The sequence below is a fragment of the Stenella coeruleoalba genome (genome assembly GCF_951394435.1).
Source record: "Stenella coeruleoalba genome assembly, chromosome: 3".
NCBI classification, from domain to species: Eukaryota; Metazoa; Chordata; class Mammalia; order Artiodactyla; family Delphinidae; genus Stenella; species Stenella coeruleoalba.
Window position 1 is genome coordinate 63,755,940 of NC_137148.1, and position 16,927 is coordinate 63,772,866.

The window sequence follows — 16,927 nt, forward strand, 5'->3', positions numbered from 1 at the left end:
AACTGTATAGCAAAGGGAATCATATTCAGTATCTTATGATAACTTATAATGGAATATAATCTGAAAAAAATGAAACACTTTGCTCTACATCTGAAACTAACACAATATGGTAAATCAACTATACTCCAATAAAAATAAATAAATAACATGAGAGCTAAGATGAAGGTGTCTTTTCCCAAAGAAGATTTTCATTTGCTCCTGCCAGATTCTCAGTGATGCTTCCAGTCTGGAACATCTTAATCCAGGTTCAGTGTTTGACATGTTTCAGTTCATCCAAATGATGCTCACCTACTCTACAAGTTTACCCTTACTATGAGGCCAGCTTATTTTTACAGCAGATCCTTCTGGCATATCTTTTTAGTGCAAAAGTGGTTTTGACTGCTGGATTATTTCTTTGGGTTCTTGCTTTCTTTTAGATTTTAGTATAGTTTTTCCTTACCATTTTTTTAGTCCTTTGATGCTTTCATGAACGTGTTTTATGTTTTGTTTGGCTTTTTGAATTGTCCGCAGTGGGAGGGATGGTCTGAAAATACCCATTCCCATTATCATCAAAAACACAAATCATATTCATGCTCTTTTGAAAGACTCAGATTTGTGGCCTGAACCAATAATGGAAGGTAGCTGTCAGAAAATTGTTCTGTTTAATATTCTGAAAAGGGTGAATTGTCTCTTGGTAAAATGATGCCTCATTTGAACATGAGTAATAAAAATCCTTAAAAACTTGGGTGATTTACAATTTGCAACAAAGTACATATTGAGAATAGCTCTTTAGAATGTAATTTCATAAATAAAATAAACTCTTTCATGATCTATAAGATTTTGAGCGTGATATTTGCACTCTCCATCTTCTATTTTTGCAATTGGTGCTTTATAAGCACTCAGTAATTGTTCATTGAATGAATGAGTGAATAGTGTATGTGAAAGGCAAAGCTAGGTGGATTCAAATAATGATGGTTAGGCCCTAGGAGAAGGCCTGTGATTCATGTTTCTACCAGAAAGTTGTTTAGGTAGTTGGTTTAGCCATATCGCATGAGTAATGTGTTAATGTCTGAATTTAATTTACTCATTTTATATCATCTGTCTTTAGAGCTAACCTTTCAGTAAAAAATCAGAACAAACAGCAACAACGAAAAACCTCTCCCCAGTAGTTTACTTCTTTCCTCCCCAAATAGCCTGATGTTAGAATTATAGAGGCATCTCCACAAATAGCAACCAGCAGGTACAGACTGATCACATGTCCTTACTATGGCAGTAGCTATAGGTGATACACTGTGTTTCTGAGTGACAGTCACATACAACAGATATTAACGTCATCACTCAGTTCATCTTCAAATGTGAAGGCCTCCAGCGACACCCACATTTACTCGTTGGATCTTTGGTGGTAAAGAAGAATATTTGTCATCCCCAGGACCTCAGATTCATTGTTTTTTTGTCATATGGAATGAAATGAATGACTCAGGTGTCCTCTTTTCATTTGTTTAGAATGTATCATGTGATAAGATCAGTTGTAGAATACCATAGGGCATCTTGGAATAATATCTTTATCCTCGTTTAATTGACAGTGCTATTTCCTGTTTTGTTGATCTCTCTCATTGACTGCGCCAAAATAATTGTTTTCTGTTCTGGTGGTCTGACCTATTATTTTATTACGGTTATTTAGGAAGTCTTATACCTGTTAATTAAAGAACAGTTCTAAGATATACCATTTTATTTAAAAAACTTGATTAGAAGCCATTTTTCATTGATTTGCATTCTGCTTATAGGAGATAAAAGTGGAAGTATAGCTGCCCCAGTGATGAGAAATTCGTGGTGGTAAACAGTGCCTCACACCCTCTCCCCGTCTCCCCCTCTCCCTGCCCGTGTTAGACATCTGTAGTTGGTTATGGCATTCTTTCTCAATGTACCTACTAACCAATCTTAGTACAGTACTTCAGGTCACTACTACCAGTCAGATGTAGCACTTGAGATGCCAGAACTAGCTTTCCTTGTGTAATCCTTTCCTGTTCACTTTGCACAAAACACCTTTTTGCATATCTATGCCTAAAGGCTTGTCTACACATAGTTATTTCCAAGCTTATGTTTTGGGTGCTGTTTCTCCCTCCCCTGAGCTGTTCTCTGTGATGCCTACCAAACAAATTTCATAACCAAATAAAGATCTCTGTAATAATAATGGTGGTAACAGCTAACATGTATTGAGTAGTTACTATGTACCAGGCACTGTGCTAAGTGCTTAATGTGTATTATTTCATTGAATTCTTGTAACAACTCTATGAGTTAGGGACCATTATTATTTCCATTTTATAGATGGAGAAAATAGGGCAAGTCTAAATTACTGGTAAATGGAAGAGCCTGGATTTGAACTGAGGTCATTTACGTTTTCAGCCCAAATTCTTAACCTCTGAGCTGTTACCTCCCTAACAAGTAAAGGCTGGGTTAATGTGAAAGTGATTCATAGTGAACAGGCTTTTGTCTGGGCTGTCACAAGGCTAAAAAAAGCTACTACCTTTCTATTTTCCAAGAAAGTATTTTTTTAAAAGTCTGTTGGAAGACTTCATAAATGTGATTTAGGTTTTTATTAACCTCTTTTGCTTTTATCTTTCCATATTTCAGACAACCTTTATAATTTTTGAGGGAGTAGCTATCTGGCTGTCTTTTATACATTCACAGATGGCATTATTTTATCTGTCCTCATACCATCTGCAGCATCAACTTAATCTATTTCAATTGGTGTCATCTTTCATTTGTGCAGGAGTGAGTTATTAAAATAAAACTTTATATTTGTATAGCATTTGGGGTAAACGTTGTGATAAAATAAATCAATGTTTTACCCTAACAATCTTATGCAAAGAAAATTTAATTTTTTATTTTTTCACCTCATCTTGATTTATTTTATATGTAGTCTTTGAAATTCAATTGAATCAAATTCAACAGCTACTTATTGAGCACGTATCATGATCTCAGAACTATGGGACTGAAGAAATGATCCCCATTCTCACCAAGCTTACTGTCTAGCAGTAAAGATAGTAGAGAAGTAAATACAGTTGTAAGTTCCACTATGGAAAGAAAACAGAGGGTTGTATGGAAAAGGATGGCAAAGGATGAAATATAGTCTAGTGAGTCTAGAAAGCCCTTTCAGAGGAAGGGTGAGAAGGAGTTTGCCAAAGTGGAAGCTGGTAGGCAGTAGGAAAGGGGAAGGGAGTCTTCAAGGCAGAGTGAGGAGCAGATGATAAAGCCCTGATGTCAGAGAACTTGGAGTGACCGTGATGTTGGGAGAAGTTCAGTCCAGCTGGAACTTAGAGTGAAAGGAAGAGAGTGACAGGTGATCTGAGACGAGACTTGTGAGGTAAGCAGGGATCAGTTGTCTTAAAGGTCAGTTAAGGATTCTGGATTTGAATCTAAGATTAATGGCAGGTCATTGATGAGCTTAAGGCAGAGGTATGGCATGAACAAGTTTGGGTTCTAGCAAGACCACTCAGGCTACAGTGTAGAGAATGGATTGGAAAAAGGGACAAAAGTGCGCATGGGGTAGAAAGTTAGGAGGCTGATTTGGTAGAACATTTCTCTTTGTGAGAAATGATTTTTACTTAGACTAGGGTAGTGGCAATAGACATGGAAAGAACTGAATAGATTTAAGAGGTCATCCCATTGAGAATGGAAGAATCAGCCTGTGTGTCTACAAAGCTCTGGCTTGTTCTACTTTGTCATGCTAAACCAAATGCCTGTTCTACATGGCAGAGGATGAGCCAGAGAAAAAATGGAACAAAAATGAGACCTGGGGACTTCCCTGGTGGTCCAGTGGTTGAGACTCTGGGCACCCAATGCAGTGGGCCTGGGTTTGATCCCTAGTCAGGGAACTAAAGATCCCGCATGCCGCAACTAAGACCCGGTGCAGCCAAATAAATAAATATATTTTTAAAAAATGAGACCTGAAGTTAGTATCTGTTTTGTGAATTCACAGGATAGTTATAAGGATAACAAAGATAAAAGCACTTAATTAATTGTGAAATACTCAATTTAATAGTTATCTAGGCAGGATTCTGATATAGGTTTGCCCTTCACATCAGTGTATATGATATCAACAGAACTTTGATAGATGTGTATTCAACAGCTGATGGCCCCATTTCCCCCCAAATGTCAGTTCATTCTTTCATTTGCTTGCTTGTTTGTTCATTCATTGATCCAAAAAGCATTTACTAAAGACCCGTTTTCTACTAGATATGTTTACTTATTTCAGTCTTTTCACATATGGCCATCATACCCAGTGTAGGCCTTTGATGTGTATAGGTGCTGGATGGGCCTTATCTCATTTAGGACACATTTAGTCAGGTTTCCATGTTGAGTTGACAGAGTCTCACCATTTCTCCCCAAACGGCCCGTCACTTTGGGTGTAGCCATTCATAAAATCCTGCAGCCCTGGCCTCCCACGTCTCCTGATGTTTTTCCTCTGCACTTTCCTTTTTGTTTTTTTGGCTGTGCTGTACGACATGCGGGATCTTAGTTCTCTGACCAGGGATCGAAACCCGTGCCCCCTGCAGTGGAAGCATGGAGTCTTAACCACTGGACCGCCAGGGAAGTCCCATCCTCTGCACTTTCTATTGCTGCTCCCAGTCTTTGCCCAGGCTCAGTGTGCCTAGTCCCATTTCAGTCAAACACTTGATCAATTCAACCACCACCACCAAGTATTCTCTCAAAAAAGTTGGTTAGCTGAAAGAATTGCTTTTTGATTGAGATGGTCCGTCCTTTCAGTCAGAGTAGAAAATTCATTTGCCCACTGTAGACCCATTTTATTAGCCAGGTAATACTAACAATGGTAGCAAGTAAATTTTCAATCTCAGTGGTTTAAATACAATACAAGTTTATTTTTTGCTAATGAAACGTTCATTTGATAGCAGATGTGGGAGTGGAGGGTTTTCTGCTCTACTCACACACCCATGCTGATGGAGTCAGCAGGTGAGGGGCTCACAGAATTGCCCTGGACTCAACATCCAGTTGGCAAAGGGGGAAAGAGTGAATGTGGAAGATCACAGGAGGTTTTATGGGCCAGGGCTAAAAGTGGTGTAATCATTCCTACCCACATTTCACTGGCTAGAACTTGGGTACACGGCCATACCTCACTGCAGGGGAGGCTGGGAAGTGTAGTCTGTGTGTTTGCTCTGGAGGAAGGAAAACTTAAGGAGCCAGTCTCTGCTGGCTAGTTAATGACTAGCCATCTAGTTAATGACTTTCCTTGTGTGGTACCTGCTCTTCGATTTCGATGATAAGGGGCAGAGAAGGGCCAGAGGTGTGGAGGAAGAGTCTCCTTTGTTCTTTTCTAAGTGGCTGCTCTCACAGTGCTGGGCATCAGAGTGGGAAATGTCTGCAGTCTGAGTTCCTAACATATCTGATAATTGCCATTACTCTGTTCTCACAGGGAGATAAATGCTCGACTTGATGCTGTATCTGAAGTTCTCCATTCAGAATCCAGTGTGTTTGGCCAGATAGAAAATCATCTACGTAAATTGCCTGACATCGAAAGAGGACTCTGTAGCATTTATCACAAAAAAGTAAGTGTGATAGAAATCGAATCTTTTAAAACTGATAATGTTCTTCAGCTTGAGGACACCAGGTGCTAATGGGAAACATCTCAGAGCTTTATTTTTATTTTATTTTGTAAAATCTTGCAGCTAACATGAGAGAATCCTTAGAGATTTTAATTGCACAAACTGAGATTATTCCAATTTTTGCATTGTAAATAGTAAAGTTTGCCCACTTTTGTTAACTATAGCAATACATAGAGGCCCTTCTGTTATAATACAGGATGTTCTCCTGTTTCAACCTCAAAGTATGGACCATCATCAAAATAGGAAATTTACTTAGACCATCTACTTTTAGAAAGAGATGCCTTATTTCTTTTGACCTCAGAACAACTTCTTATTTGACTTAACTGAAGGAGAAATCTGCTAGTAAAATATTTGTGGTGGTATTAATATGCAGACAAGTTTGGATATTGAGTGTAAGTAAAAAGCATTCCTTTGATTTTCATCACTTAAGCTTTACAGTTTAAGTCATAACAGTAACAAGTGAGGTTTGTTAGAGAAATAATTTGCTTATCTTCAAAATGTGCCTAAAATTTTTAAAAATTATCAATTAGTTATATTTATCGTTGTTAATAAACTTTTTATAGTGTCTTACCTACTGCAGAAGTCACTCACATACATTAGACTCTTTGTTCCTTGTAAAAAAAAACTTGGTGAGGTTGAGAAGGTTTAGCACCTTCTTACTGGTGGGAAATTATGTATATTGCTGTCTTTATATAATGCTACAACAGCTTGCATTACCTTGACTAAATGATGATGCTAAGAAGAGGGTTAGTAACTTGTTACTAAGTGACAGAATTCATATTTAAATGAGGGTCCTTGATGGGGTTTTAGTGGCTTACATTTTTGGACATTACCATTTTTGATATAGTAGCAGTTTTGAATACCATTGCATTTTTTTCCCTGGTTGTCCCTACATAAGCAAATTTTATTTTTTGCCCAAATGTAAACCCTTGCCAATTTAATAATTTTATTGTAGAACTTTTTTTATGTGCCCAAACTTTAGTTGTGACCAATTTTTCATGAGTCTTTACTTTTTTTAGGCCTTTTCCCCCACAAAGTTTTACTAGAATAATAACTACTGCTTCCAAGAATACTTGCAGTGCCCAAGAGGACTTACGTAACTGTTCCATATGCTTCGGCTACATTTGAAAAGAAAGAACAAGTTGAAATTGGGAAATACTAATCCCTAGGGAAAAAAATGTGTGCATTGGTTAAGGGGTTTGCGGCATCTGTTGTACCATTGCTTGGTGCACTGTGTTGTTGTTTTGCTGCCAATACTAGAGGCTGCCCTAGTAGTTGAAAGTCTTATGGTTGACTCTTTTGAGGTTACAGAATGGATGTCAAACCATTTGTTATTTTGTTTTCGACCTTAACCCAGTGGCTGACAATCAGGGCTTATAACCGTTCATCAAGCAACAGATTTCCAAACACATTGCCTTCACTACTTGAAAGGATTCACTGACAGACGTTAGAGGTTTTTGTTTTTCTCAAAAGCAAATAGGAGCAAAGCTGAAAAAATTATCAATGGCTAATCAGAAGAGCTGAATCAAACTATCCATGGCATCAAAATGGATGCAGTGATTTCTATTATGCCTTCCTGCCTCTCTTTAAACTGTACTTTAATATTTGCATTTCATAAAGTTTGTGTACTTATAAAAGTTTAAAACTCTGGTAAATGTCAGAATCTAGTTCTTTTTTAAATTGAGGTATAATTGATAAACAACATTATTTTAATTTCAGGTATCAATATATAACATAAGGATTCAATGTATATATATATATATATATATATATATATATATATTTCAGAATGTTCACAACAGTAAGTCTGGTTAACATCCTTTACCATTGCATACTTACAAAGTTTTTTTTGTTTTCTCTTGATGAGAACTTTTAAGATCTACTCTTTTAGCAACTTACAAATACTTTTCGACCATCTTCACTCATTTTGCCCACACAACCACCCCCTGCAACCACTAATGTGTGCTCTGTATCTATGAATTTGGGTTTTCGGTTTTTGTTTTTGTTTTTAGATTCCACATATGATGGAATATGATCCTTTGAAAGGTAACCAACAGGCAGAGTAGGAATGACTTTTTAGAGTTTCAAACTATACTAAAGGGACTTGTGACTCACTCAGAAGCTGTTCCTTGTTGCTGTTTCAGTGTTTACACAAGAATGTGCCTAAAGATTGATTTGAAAAGCGAAGATTAGAAATGATTTGGTAACAGACCAACTTTAGGAAGTCTGAATGCTTTAAAGCAAATTTTTATAGATTAGTTAGCTGGCTCTTGGAACATACCATCAAACACATGTCGGTTTTTTATCATTAGATTACTCTAAATAAGCTTCTGCTGTATGCACCAAATGGTGAGTGATATCCTGGGTACAGATTGTGCCAATTATGTGAAATTCAGAAAATGGTAAGGAACACGGTTTGGATGTTGTGGAAGTGGTAGGCCTAGGCCATCTGGCTGTGTGGAAAGTGTCGTGGAATAGGCACAAATAGGTATTTTTATGTTGATAATAATAGAGGATACCAAGTGGGCCGACTCTTAAATAAAATAAGCATTTCTTTTGATAGTAAGACTTCAAATTTAAATCTTAGAAAATAGTGGTAGTCATAGGAATTCATATTAACTGCTCAATAACTATTTTGTAAGAAAATGATACATAAGTGCTAAGGGTGGTGAATACATTTAAAGGATTATAGCACTTAGTAAATGTTGAAAGGAGTGTGTTTCCAGAATTTTGTAGGCGAGAATAGTTTCATAGCTAGACTGGTAGAAGCCCAAAGCCATGTGTTCAGTATGGAGCTTAGGCTGGGGTTCTTCCAGTCCTGTGATGACCTGCCTCTGCACTTGGGCATGTGTTCTCAAGCTCTTCCACAGAGAAGGTTGCTGCCAGAAATGGGGTTGAACATGAGCGACTCCAGGAGCAACTGTTTTACCCTTATCCTCAGCTTTCTTGCAGCTCCATTGAGTCATTTTGCTTAAGAAGTTTGGGAGCAACCTGCCATGGGCACTTAGGACTTGATTGCAAGCACTTCTGGTTTTCACCTTGCTTCTGTTGCTGACTTAAACTTTATATCATACCTGAACGTGAACCATCAATCCCCTTTTTTGCTTATCAAATTACAATAATTACAAGACATTATTATTTAGAAATTCTATTGAAAATGTTAATTTTTGCTCTTTTATTGGAATGTACTATTAAATGACTCTAGGTCAATTCTAGGCTGTAAATTAATTCTAGGCTGCACATTTATACAAACAGTGCAGCTTCCTGTATGCATCTTTCCCAGCAAGCCATGGCCTTTCTGGAGAAAAGGTGCTTTATGATGCATTTTCAACTCAGCTTTTGTTCAGGTGGACCTAGCTTCCTTTTTTTTCTTTTTGCGTAATTTACTTCATTCCTTGTAGTTAATTATTATCTTTCTAAATATGTTCTTAGCATTCATCCATTTATACATATATGTGTATATATATGTGTGTGTGTGTATATATATATATATATATATACACTATTTATGTTGTGTACTTATCATTAACTCAAACTTACATTGTCCTCTCATCTCCAGATATTTATTTTCATCAAATATTCTGTTAATTTCATTTTCTTGAGCCTTCCTACCTGATCCAACCTGTACTGGTTGCCCTGCTATACCTGTTGAATAGCTGTCTTCTTAGATTCCCTTTATTTCCCTTGAACTGAATCTTCTGTTTTCTGTATTCCATAACTTCCTCTTGGTTTATTCCATCATTTTGGTAGAGTACGTTCTCTAGAAGCATCCTGAGAAAGGGCACTGGAAGTAAGTTTTGAAACATAGATGTCTGGAAATGTCTTTTTTCTTTTACTCTCACATTTGATTGGTAGTTTGGTTAGGTATAAAAATTTTAAGCTATAAATTATTTTCCTTCAGAATTTTGTGTGACTTCATTGTCTTCTTCAATAGCTTCTACTATTGTTGTTAAACAGTCTGAAGTCATACTGGTTCCTGATTCTTTGTGTGACTTTTTGTTGTTGTTGTTCTTTTTTTCTCTCCTTCTGGAAACGGAAGATTCTCTCTGTCTCCAGTGTTTTAAAATTTCATGATTTGCCATGATTTGGTTCTGTTTTAATTCATTGGCAATCAAGCCACAATCAAGTTCTGGCAATCAAGTTCTGGGAAATTTTTCTGAATTATTATTATTTAAAGTTTGGAAGTACAATTATAAATTCAAAATTATTTTTTTTATTGAAGTATAGTTGATTTACAATGTGTTAATTTCTGCTGTACAACAAGGTGATTCAGATATGTGTGTGTATGTATATATATATGTATATATATATATATACACACACATTCTTTTTTTAATGTATTCTTTTCCATTATGGTTTATCACAGGATATTGAATATAGTTCTCTGTGCTATACAGTAGGACCTTGTTGTTTATCCATTCCATATATAATAGCTTACATGTGTTAAACCCAACCTCCCACTCCACCCCTCCCCCAACCCCCTCCCTCTTGGCAACCACAAGTCTATTCTCTATGTCCATGAGTCTGTTTCTGTTTCATAGATAGGTTCATTTGTGTCATGTTTTAGATTCCACATATAAGTGATAATCATATGGTATTTGTCTTTCTCTTTCTGACTTCCTTCACTTAGTATGATAATCTCTAAGTCCATCCATGTTGCTGCAAATGGCATTATTTCATTCTTTTTTTATGTCTGAGTAGTAGTCCACTGTATATATGTAACACATCTCTGAATTATTTTTTGATGATTTCTTTCTTTCTGCAGCTCTATTATTTGGGTTGATTGAATCTTCTGGACTGATTATCGAACTTTCTTCTGTATTTCCATCTCTTTACACTTTTGCTTTACCTTCTTGGAAATTTTATCACGTTGATCTTCTGCCTGTTTTGTTGCATTTTTCATTTCTACTCTGATAGTTCAAGTTCTAAAAATTTTTGGTTGTTTTCTTATTCTCTGAATGTTTCTTTTTTTAAAAAAATAACATGCCATTCTTACTTCATGATTCTCTGTTTATTTCAGTACTCTTATTTCAGTATTCTCTGTTTAACTGAGGATATTGTTAACATTTTTTTTAGAAGATTTCTTCTATCTGTATAGGCTCTGTTTTTTCTAGTATTTGTTGGTCCATTAATTGATTGTTTTAATTTTTGCATTTCATGTTAGAATTTTTAATCTGTCTGATCATTTTTAAAGAGTGGGGAACTAAAATGCCGATAGCAAGGTCTGTGTAGTTGAATGTGGCTTGCAAATTATGAGGTGAACTGTAGTGTGAACTCAATGGTCCACTTATTGGGGGAACTCCTGGTATATGGTATCTTTAGAATTTTCCTCTTGGGCTTGTGAGATTTCCCAGGGACTTTTTCAGTTTTCTGACTGCTAATGTTCTGGGAGCTCAGTGGGGACAGCTGGGAATCTCAGCATTCGGTTTGTACTCATTCCGTTAATCCCTTGCTTTTGGTGGTACTCTCATCCTTCACTGTGCCTGAAGCTGGTACACACACCCTATGTTTTACCTTCTCCAGAGAAGAAGACTACAGTTGACCCTTGAACAGCGTGGGTTTGAACTGTGCGTGTCCTCTTATAGCAGATTTGTTTCAGTAAATATGTACTACAGTACTACATGATCCATGGTTGGTTGAATCCATGGATGTAGAAACACAAATATGCAGGGCTGACTGTAAAGTTATATTCAGATTTTTGACTGTGTGAAGGGTTGGCACCCCTAACCTCCACATTGTTCAAGGGTCAACTGTAGTCTTCTGTAGGGTAGGAAGATGGTGGTAGTTTAGTAGCATATAGAGGAATAGGGGATTGAGGAATTTAATTGATGCTTAATTCACTTTCAACCAGTTGTTTTCTCCCCTCCCAACTCCCCTACTCCCAGCTTCCACTTCCACTTTGTGCCACCAGTTCCTGAGTCTTAGGATTCTGGGTATAACTCAAGTGGGGTCCTACTTTTCCTCATAGCTGCTTAAGATTCAAATACCTTGAGGCTTCTAAGTCAATTACTGTTAGTCCATTTTCTTTGTAGCTTCTAAGGGATTGTTGCTGTTGTTTTTTCTCCTAATCTTGAGGTTTCATGACTTTTAAAACAATCTTGGTCTGTAGCTTCAAGACAGAGTGAAATTAGATGCACATGTTTAGCACATACTCTTTATCCCAAGCTCCAAAAGTAAAAATTATTCACGTTCGAAGATGGAGTAGAAGGATGTGTGCTCACTCCCTCTTGTGAGAGCACCAGAATTACAACTAACTGCTGAACAGTCATCGACAGAAAGGCATTGGAACTCACCAAAAAAGATACCCCACATTCCAAAGACAAAGGAGAAACTGCAGTGAGACGGTAGAAGGGGTGCAATCACAGTAAAATCAAATCCCATTACTGCTGGGTGAACGATTCACAAACTGGAGAATGATTATACCACAGAAGTCCACCCACTGCAGTGAAGGTTCTGAGCCCCATGTCAGGCTTCCCAACCTGGGGTCTGGCAATGGGAGGAGGAATCCCCAGAGAATTGGACTTTGAAAGCCAGTGGGATTTGATTGCAGGACTTCAACAGGACTGGGGGGAAACAGAGACTCCATTCTTGGAGGGCACACACAAAGTAGTGTGTGCACCAGGACCCAGGGGGAAGGAGCAGTGACCCCATAGGAGACTGAACCAGACCTACCTGCTAGTGTTGGAGGGTCTCCTGCAGAGGCGGGGGGTGGCTCACTGCTGGGAAAGGACACTGGTAGCAGAAGTTCTGGGAAGTACTCATTGGTGTGAGCCCTCCTGGAGTCTGCTATTAGCCCCACCAAAGAGCCTGTAGCCTCCAGTGCTGGGTCACCTCAGGCCAAACAATCAACAGGGAGGGAACACAGGCCCACCCATCGGCAGGCAGGTGGATTAAAGTTTTACTGAGCTCTGCACACCAGAGCAACACTTAGCTCTACCCACTAGTCGCTCCCATCAGGAAGCTTGCACAGGCCTCTTAGATAGCCTCATGCACCAGAAGGAAGACAGCAGAAGCAAAAAGAGCTACAGTCCTGCAGCCCGCAGAACAAAAACTACAATCACAGAAAGACAGACAAAATGAAAAGGCAGAGGACTGTGTACCAGATGAAAGAACAAGATAAAACCCCAGAAAAACAACTAAATGCAGTGGAGATAGGCAACTTTCCTGAAAAAGAATTCAGAATAATGATAGTGAAGATGATCCAGGACCTCGGAAAAAGAATGGAGGCAAAGATCGAGAAGATGCAAGAAATGTTTAACAAAGACCTAGAAGAATTAAAGAACAAACAAACAGAGATGAACAATACAATAACTGAAATGAAAAATACACTAGAAGGAATCAGTAGCAGAATAACTGAGGCAGCAGAACGGGTAAGTGACCTGGAAGACAGAATGGTGGAATTCACTGCTGCAGAACAGAATAAAGAAAAAAGAAAGAAAAGAAATGAAGACAGCCTAAGAGACCTCTGGGACAACATTAAATGCACCAACATTCGCATCATAGGGGTCCCAGAAGGAGAAGAGAGAGAGAAAGGACCCGAGAAAATGTTTGAAGAGATTATAGTCGAAAACTTCCCTAACGTGGGAAAGGAAATAGCCACCCAAGTCCAGAAAGCACAGAGAGTCCCAGGTAGGATAAAACCAAGGAGAAACACACCGAGACACAGTTATCAAATTGACAAAAATTAAAGAAAAAGAGAAATTATTAAAAGCAACAAAGGAAAAATAACACACAAGGGAACTCCCATAAGGTTAACAGCTGATTTCTCAGCAGAAACTCTGCAAGCCAGAAGGGAGTGGTACAATATATTTAAAATGATGAAAGTGAAGAACCTACAACCAAGATTATTGTACCCAGCAAGGAGCTCATTCAGATTTGATGGAGAAATCAAAAGCTTTACAGACAAGCAAAAGCTAAGAGAATTCAGCACCAACCACCAAACCAGCTCTACAACAAATGCTAAAGGAACGTCTCTAAGTGGGAAACACAAGAGAAGAAAAGGACCTAAAAAACAAACCCAAAATAATTAAGAAAATGATAATAGGAACATATATGGCAATAATTACCTTAAATGTGAATGGATTAAATGCCCCAACCAAAAGACACAGATGGGCTAAATGGATACAAAAACAAGACCCATATATATGCTGTCTACAAGAGACCCACTTCAGACCTAGGGACACATACAGACTGAAAGTGAGGGGATGGAAAAAGATATTCCATGCAGATGACAATCAAAGGAAACCTGAAGTAGCAGTACTCAGATAAAATAGACTTTAAAATCAACAGTATTACAAGACAAGGAAGGACACTACATAATGATCAAGGGATCAATCTAAGAAGACATAACAATTGTAAATATATATGCACCCAGCAAAGGAGCACCTCAATACATAAGGCAAATGCTAACAGCTACAAAAGAGGAAATTGACAGTAACACAGTAATAGTGGGGGAATTTAACACCTCACTTACACCAATGGACAGATCATCCAGGCAGAAAATTAATAAGGAAATATAAGCTTTAAATGACACAATAGAACAAATAGATTTAATTGATATTTATAGGACGTTCCATCTGAAAGCAGCAGATTACACTTTCTTCTCAAGTGCACACAGAACATTCTCCAGGATAGATCACATCATGGGTCACAAATCAAGCCTCAGTGAATTTAAGAAAATTGAAATCATATCAAGCATCTTTTCTGACCACAACACAATGAGATTACAGGTAAAAAACCGTGCAAGATGCAAACACATGGAGGCTAAACAATATGCTACTAAATAACCAAGATATCACTGAAGAAATCTAAGAGGAAATCAAAAAGTACCTAGAGGCAAATGACAATGGGAACACAACGATCCAAAACCTATGGGATGCAGCAAAAGCAGTTCTAATGGGGAAGTTTATAGCAATACAATCCTCTCTCAAGAAACAAGAAAAATTTCAAATAAAAAATCTAGGGCTTCCCTGGTGGCGCAGTGGTGGAAAGTCCGCCTGCCAAGGCAGGGGACGCGTGTTCGTGCCCCAGTCCGGGAGGATCCCACGTGCCACGGGGCGGCTGGGCCCGTGAGCCATGGCGGCTGGGCCTGCGCATCTGGAGCCTGTGCTCCGCGACGGAAGAGGCCACAGCGGTGAGAGGGCCACATACCACCAAAAAAAAAAAAAAATCTAACTTTACACCTAAAGGAACTGGAGAAAGAAGAACAAAAACACCTCAAGTTAGTAGAAGGAAAGAAATCACAAAGATCAGAGCAGGAATAAATGAAATAGAGACAAAGAAAACAATAGCAAAGATCAATAAAACGAAAAGTTGGTTCTTTGAGAAGATAAACAAAATTGATAAACCATTAGCCATACTCATCAAGAAAAAGAGGGAGAAGACTAAATCAGTAAAATTAGAAATGAAAAAGAAGTCAAAACAGACACCGCAGAAATACAAAGCATCCTAAGAGACTACTGCAAGAAGCTCTATGCCAATAAAATGGACAACCTGGAAGAAATGGACAAATTCTTAGAAAAGTATAATCTTCCAAGAGTGAACCAGGAAGAAATAGAAAATATAAACAGACCAATCACAAGTAATGAAATTGAAATTGTGATTAAAAATCTTCCAGCAAACAAAAGTCCAGGACCAGATGGCTTCACAGGTGAATTCTATCAAACATTTAGAGAAGAGCTAACACCCATCCTTCTCAAACTCTTGCAAAAAATTGCAGAGGAAGGAACACTCCCAAACTCTTTCTATGAGGCCACCATCATCCTGATACCAAAATCAGACAAAGGTACGACCAAAAAAAGAAAATTACACACCAATATCATTGATGAATATAGATGCAAAAATCCTCAATAAAATACTAGCAGACAAAATCCAACAACACTTTAAAAGGATCTACACCATGATCAAGTGGGATTTATCCCAGGAATGCAAGGCTTCTTCAATATGTGCAAATTAATCAATGTGATACACCATATTAACAAATTGAAGAATAAAAAACATATGATCATCTCACTAGATGCAGAAAAAGCTTTTGACAAAATTCAATACCCATTTACGATAAAAACTCTCCAGAAAGTGGGCATAGAGGGAGCCTACCTCAACATAATAAAGGTCATATATGACAAACCCACAGCAAACATCATTCTCAATGGTGAAAAACTGAAAGCATTTCCTCTAGGATCAGGAACAATACAAGGATGTCCACTCTTGCCACTATTACTCAACATAGTTTTGGAGGTCCTACCCATGGCAATCAGAGAAGAAAAAGAAATAAAAGGACTACAAATTAGAAAAGAGAAAGTAAAACTGTCACTGTTTGCAGATGACATGATACTATACATAGAAAATCCTGAAGATGCCACCAGAAAACTACTAGAGCTAATCAATGAATTTGGTAAAGTTGCAGGATATAAAATTAATGCACAGAAATCTCTTGCATTCCTATATATTAACAATGAAAAATTTGAAAGAAAATTTAAGAAAACAATCCCATTCACCATTACAACAAAAAGAATAAAATACCTAGGAATAAACCTATCTAAGGAGGTAAAAGGCCTGTATTCAGAAAACTGTAACACTGATGAAAGAAATCAAAGATGACACAAACAGATGGAGAGATATAGCATGTTCTTGGATTGGAAGAATCAATATTGTGAAAATTTGACTGTACTACTAAAAGCAATCCACAGATTCAGTGCAATCCCTATCAAAATACCAATGGTATTTTTCACAGAAGTAGAACAAAAAATCTTACAATTTGTATGGAAACAAAAGACCCCGAATAGCCAAAGTGATCTTGAGAAAAAAACCGGAGCTGGAGGAATCAAACTCCCTGACTTCAGACTATACTACAAAGCTACAGTAATCAAGACAATATGGTACTGGCACAAAAACAGAAATATAGATCAATGGAACTGCATAGAAATCCCAGAGATAAACCCACGCACCTATGGTCAACTTATCTCTGACAAAGGAGGCAAGGATATACAATGGAGAAAAAGACAGTCTCTTCAATAAGTGACACTGGGAAAGCTGGACAGCTACATGTAAAACAATGAAATTAGAACACTCCACTAACACCATACACAAAAATAAACTCAAAATGGATTAAAACTTAAATGTAAGACCAGGCACTATAAAACTCTTAGAGGAAAACGTGGGAAGAACACTCTGACATAAATCACAGCAAGATCTTTTTTGACCCACCTCCCAGAGTAATGGAAATAAAAACAAAAATAAACAAATGGGATATAATGAAACTTAAATTTTTTGCACTGCAAATGAAACTATAAACAAGATAAAAAGACAGCGCTCAGAATGGGAGAAAA

At 37.6% G+C, this 16,927-nt stretch overlaps 1 protein-coding gene across 3 annotated transcripts in view; it reads left to right on the forward strand.

The window, feature by feature from the left end:
* Positions 1-16,927, forward strand: part of MSH3 (mutS homolog 3) — a 181,314-nt gene that overhangs the window by 82,230 nt on the left and 82,157 nt on the right. For all 3 annotated transcript variants that reach the window (XM_079916011.1, XM_079916010.1, XM_079916012.1), the window contains exon 13: positions 5,411-5,543. In XM_079916011.1, coding sequence (XP_079772137.1) covers positions 5,411-5,543 — 133 coding nt within the window. The remainder of the gene's footprint in view (positions 1-5,410; positions 5,544-16,927) is intronic.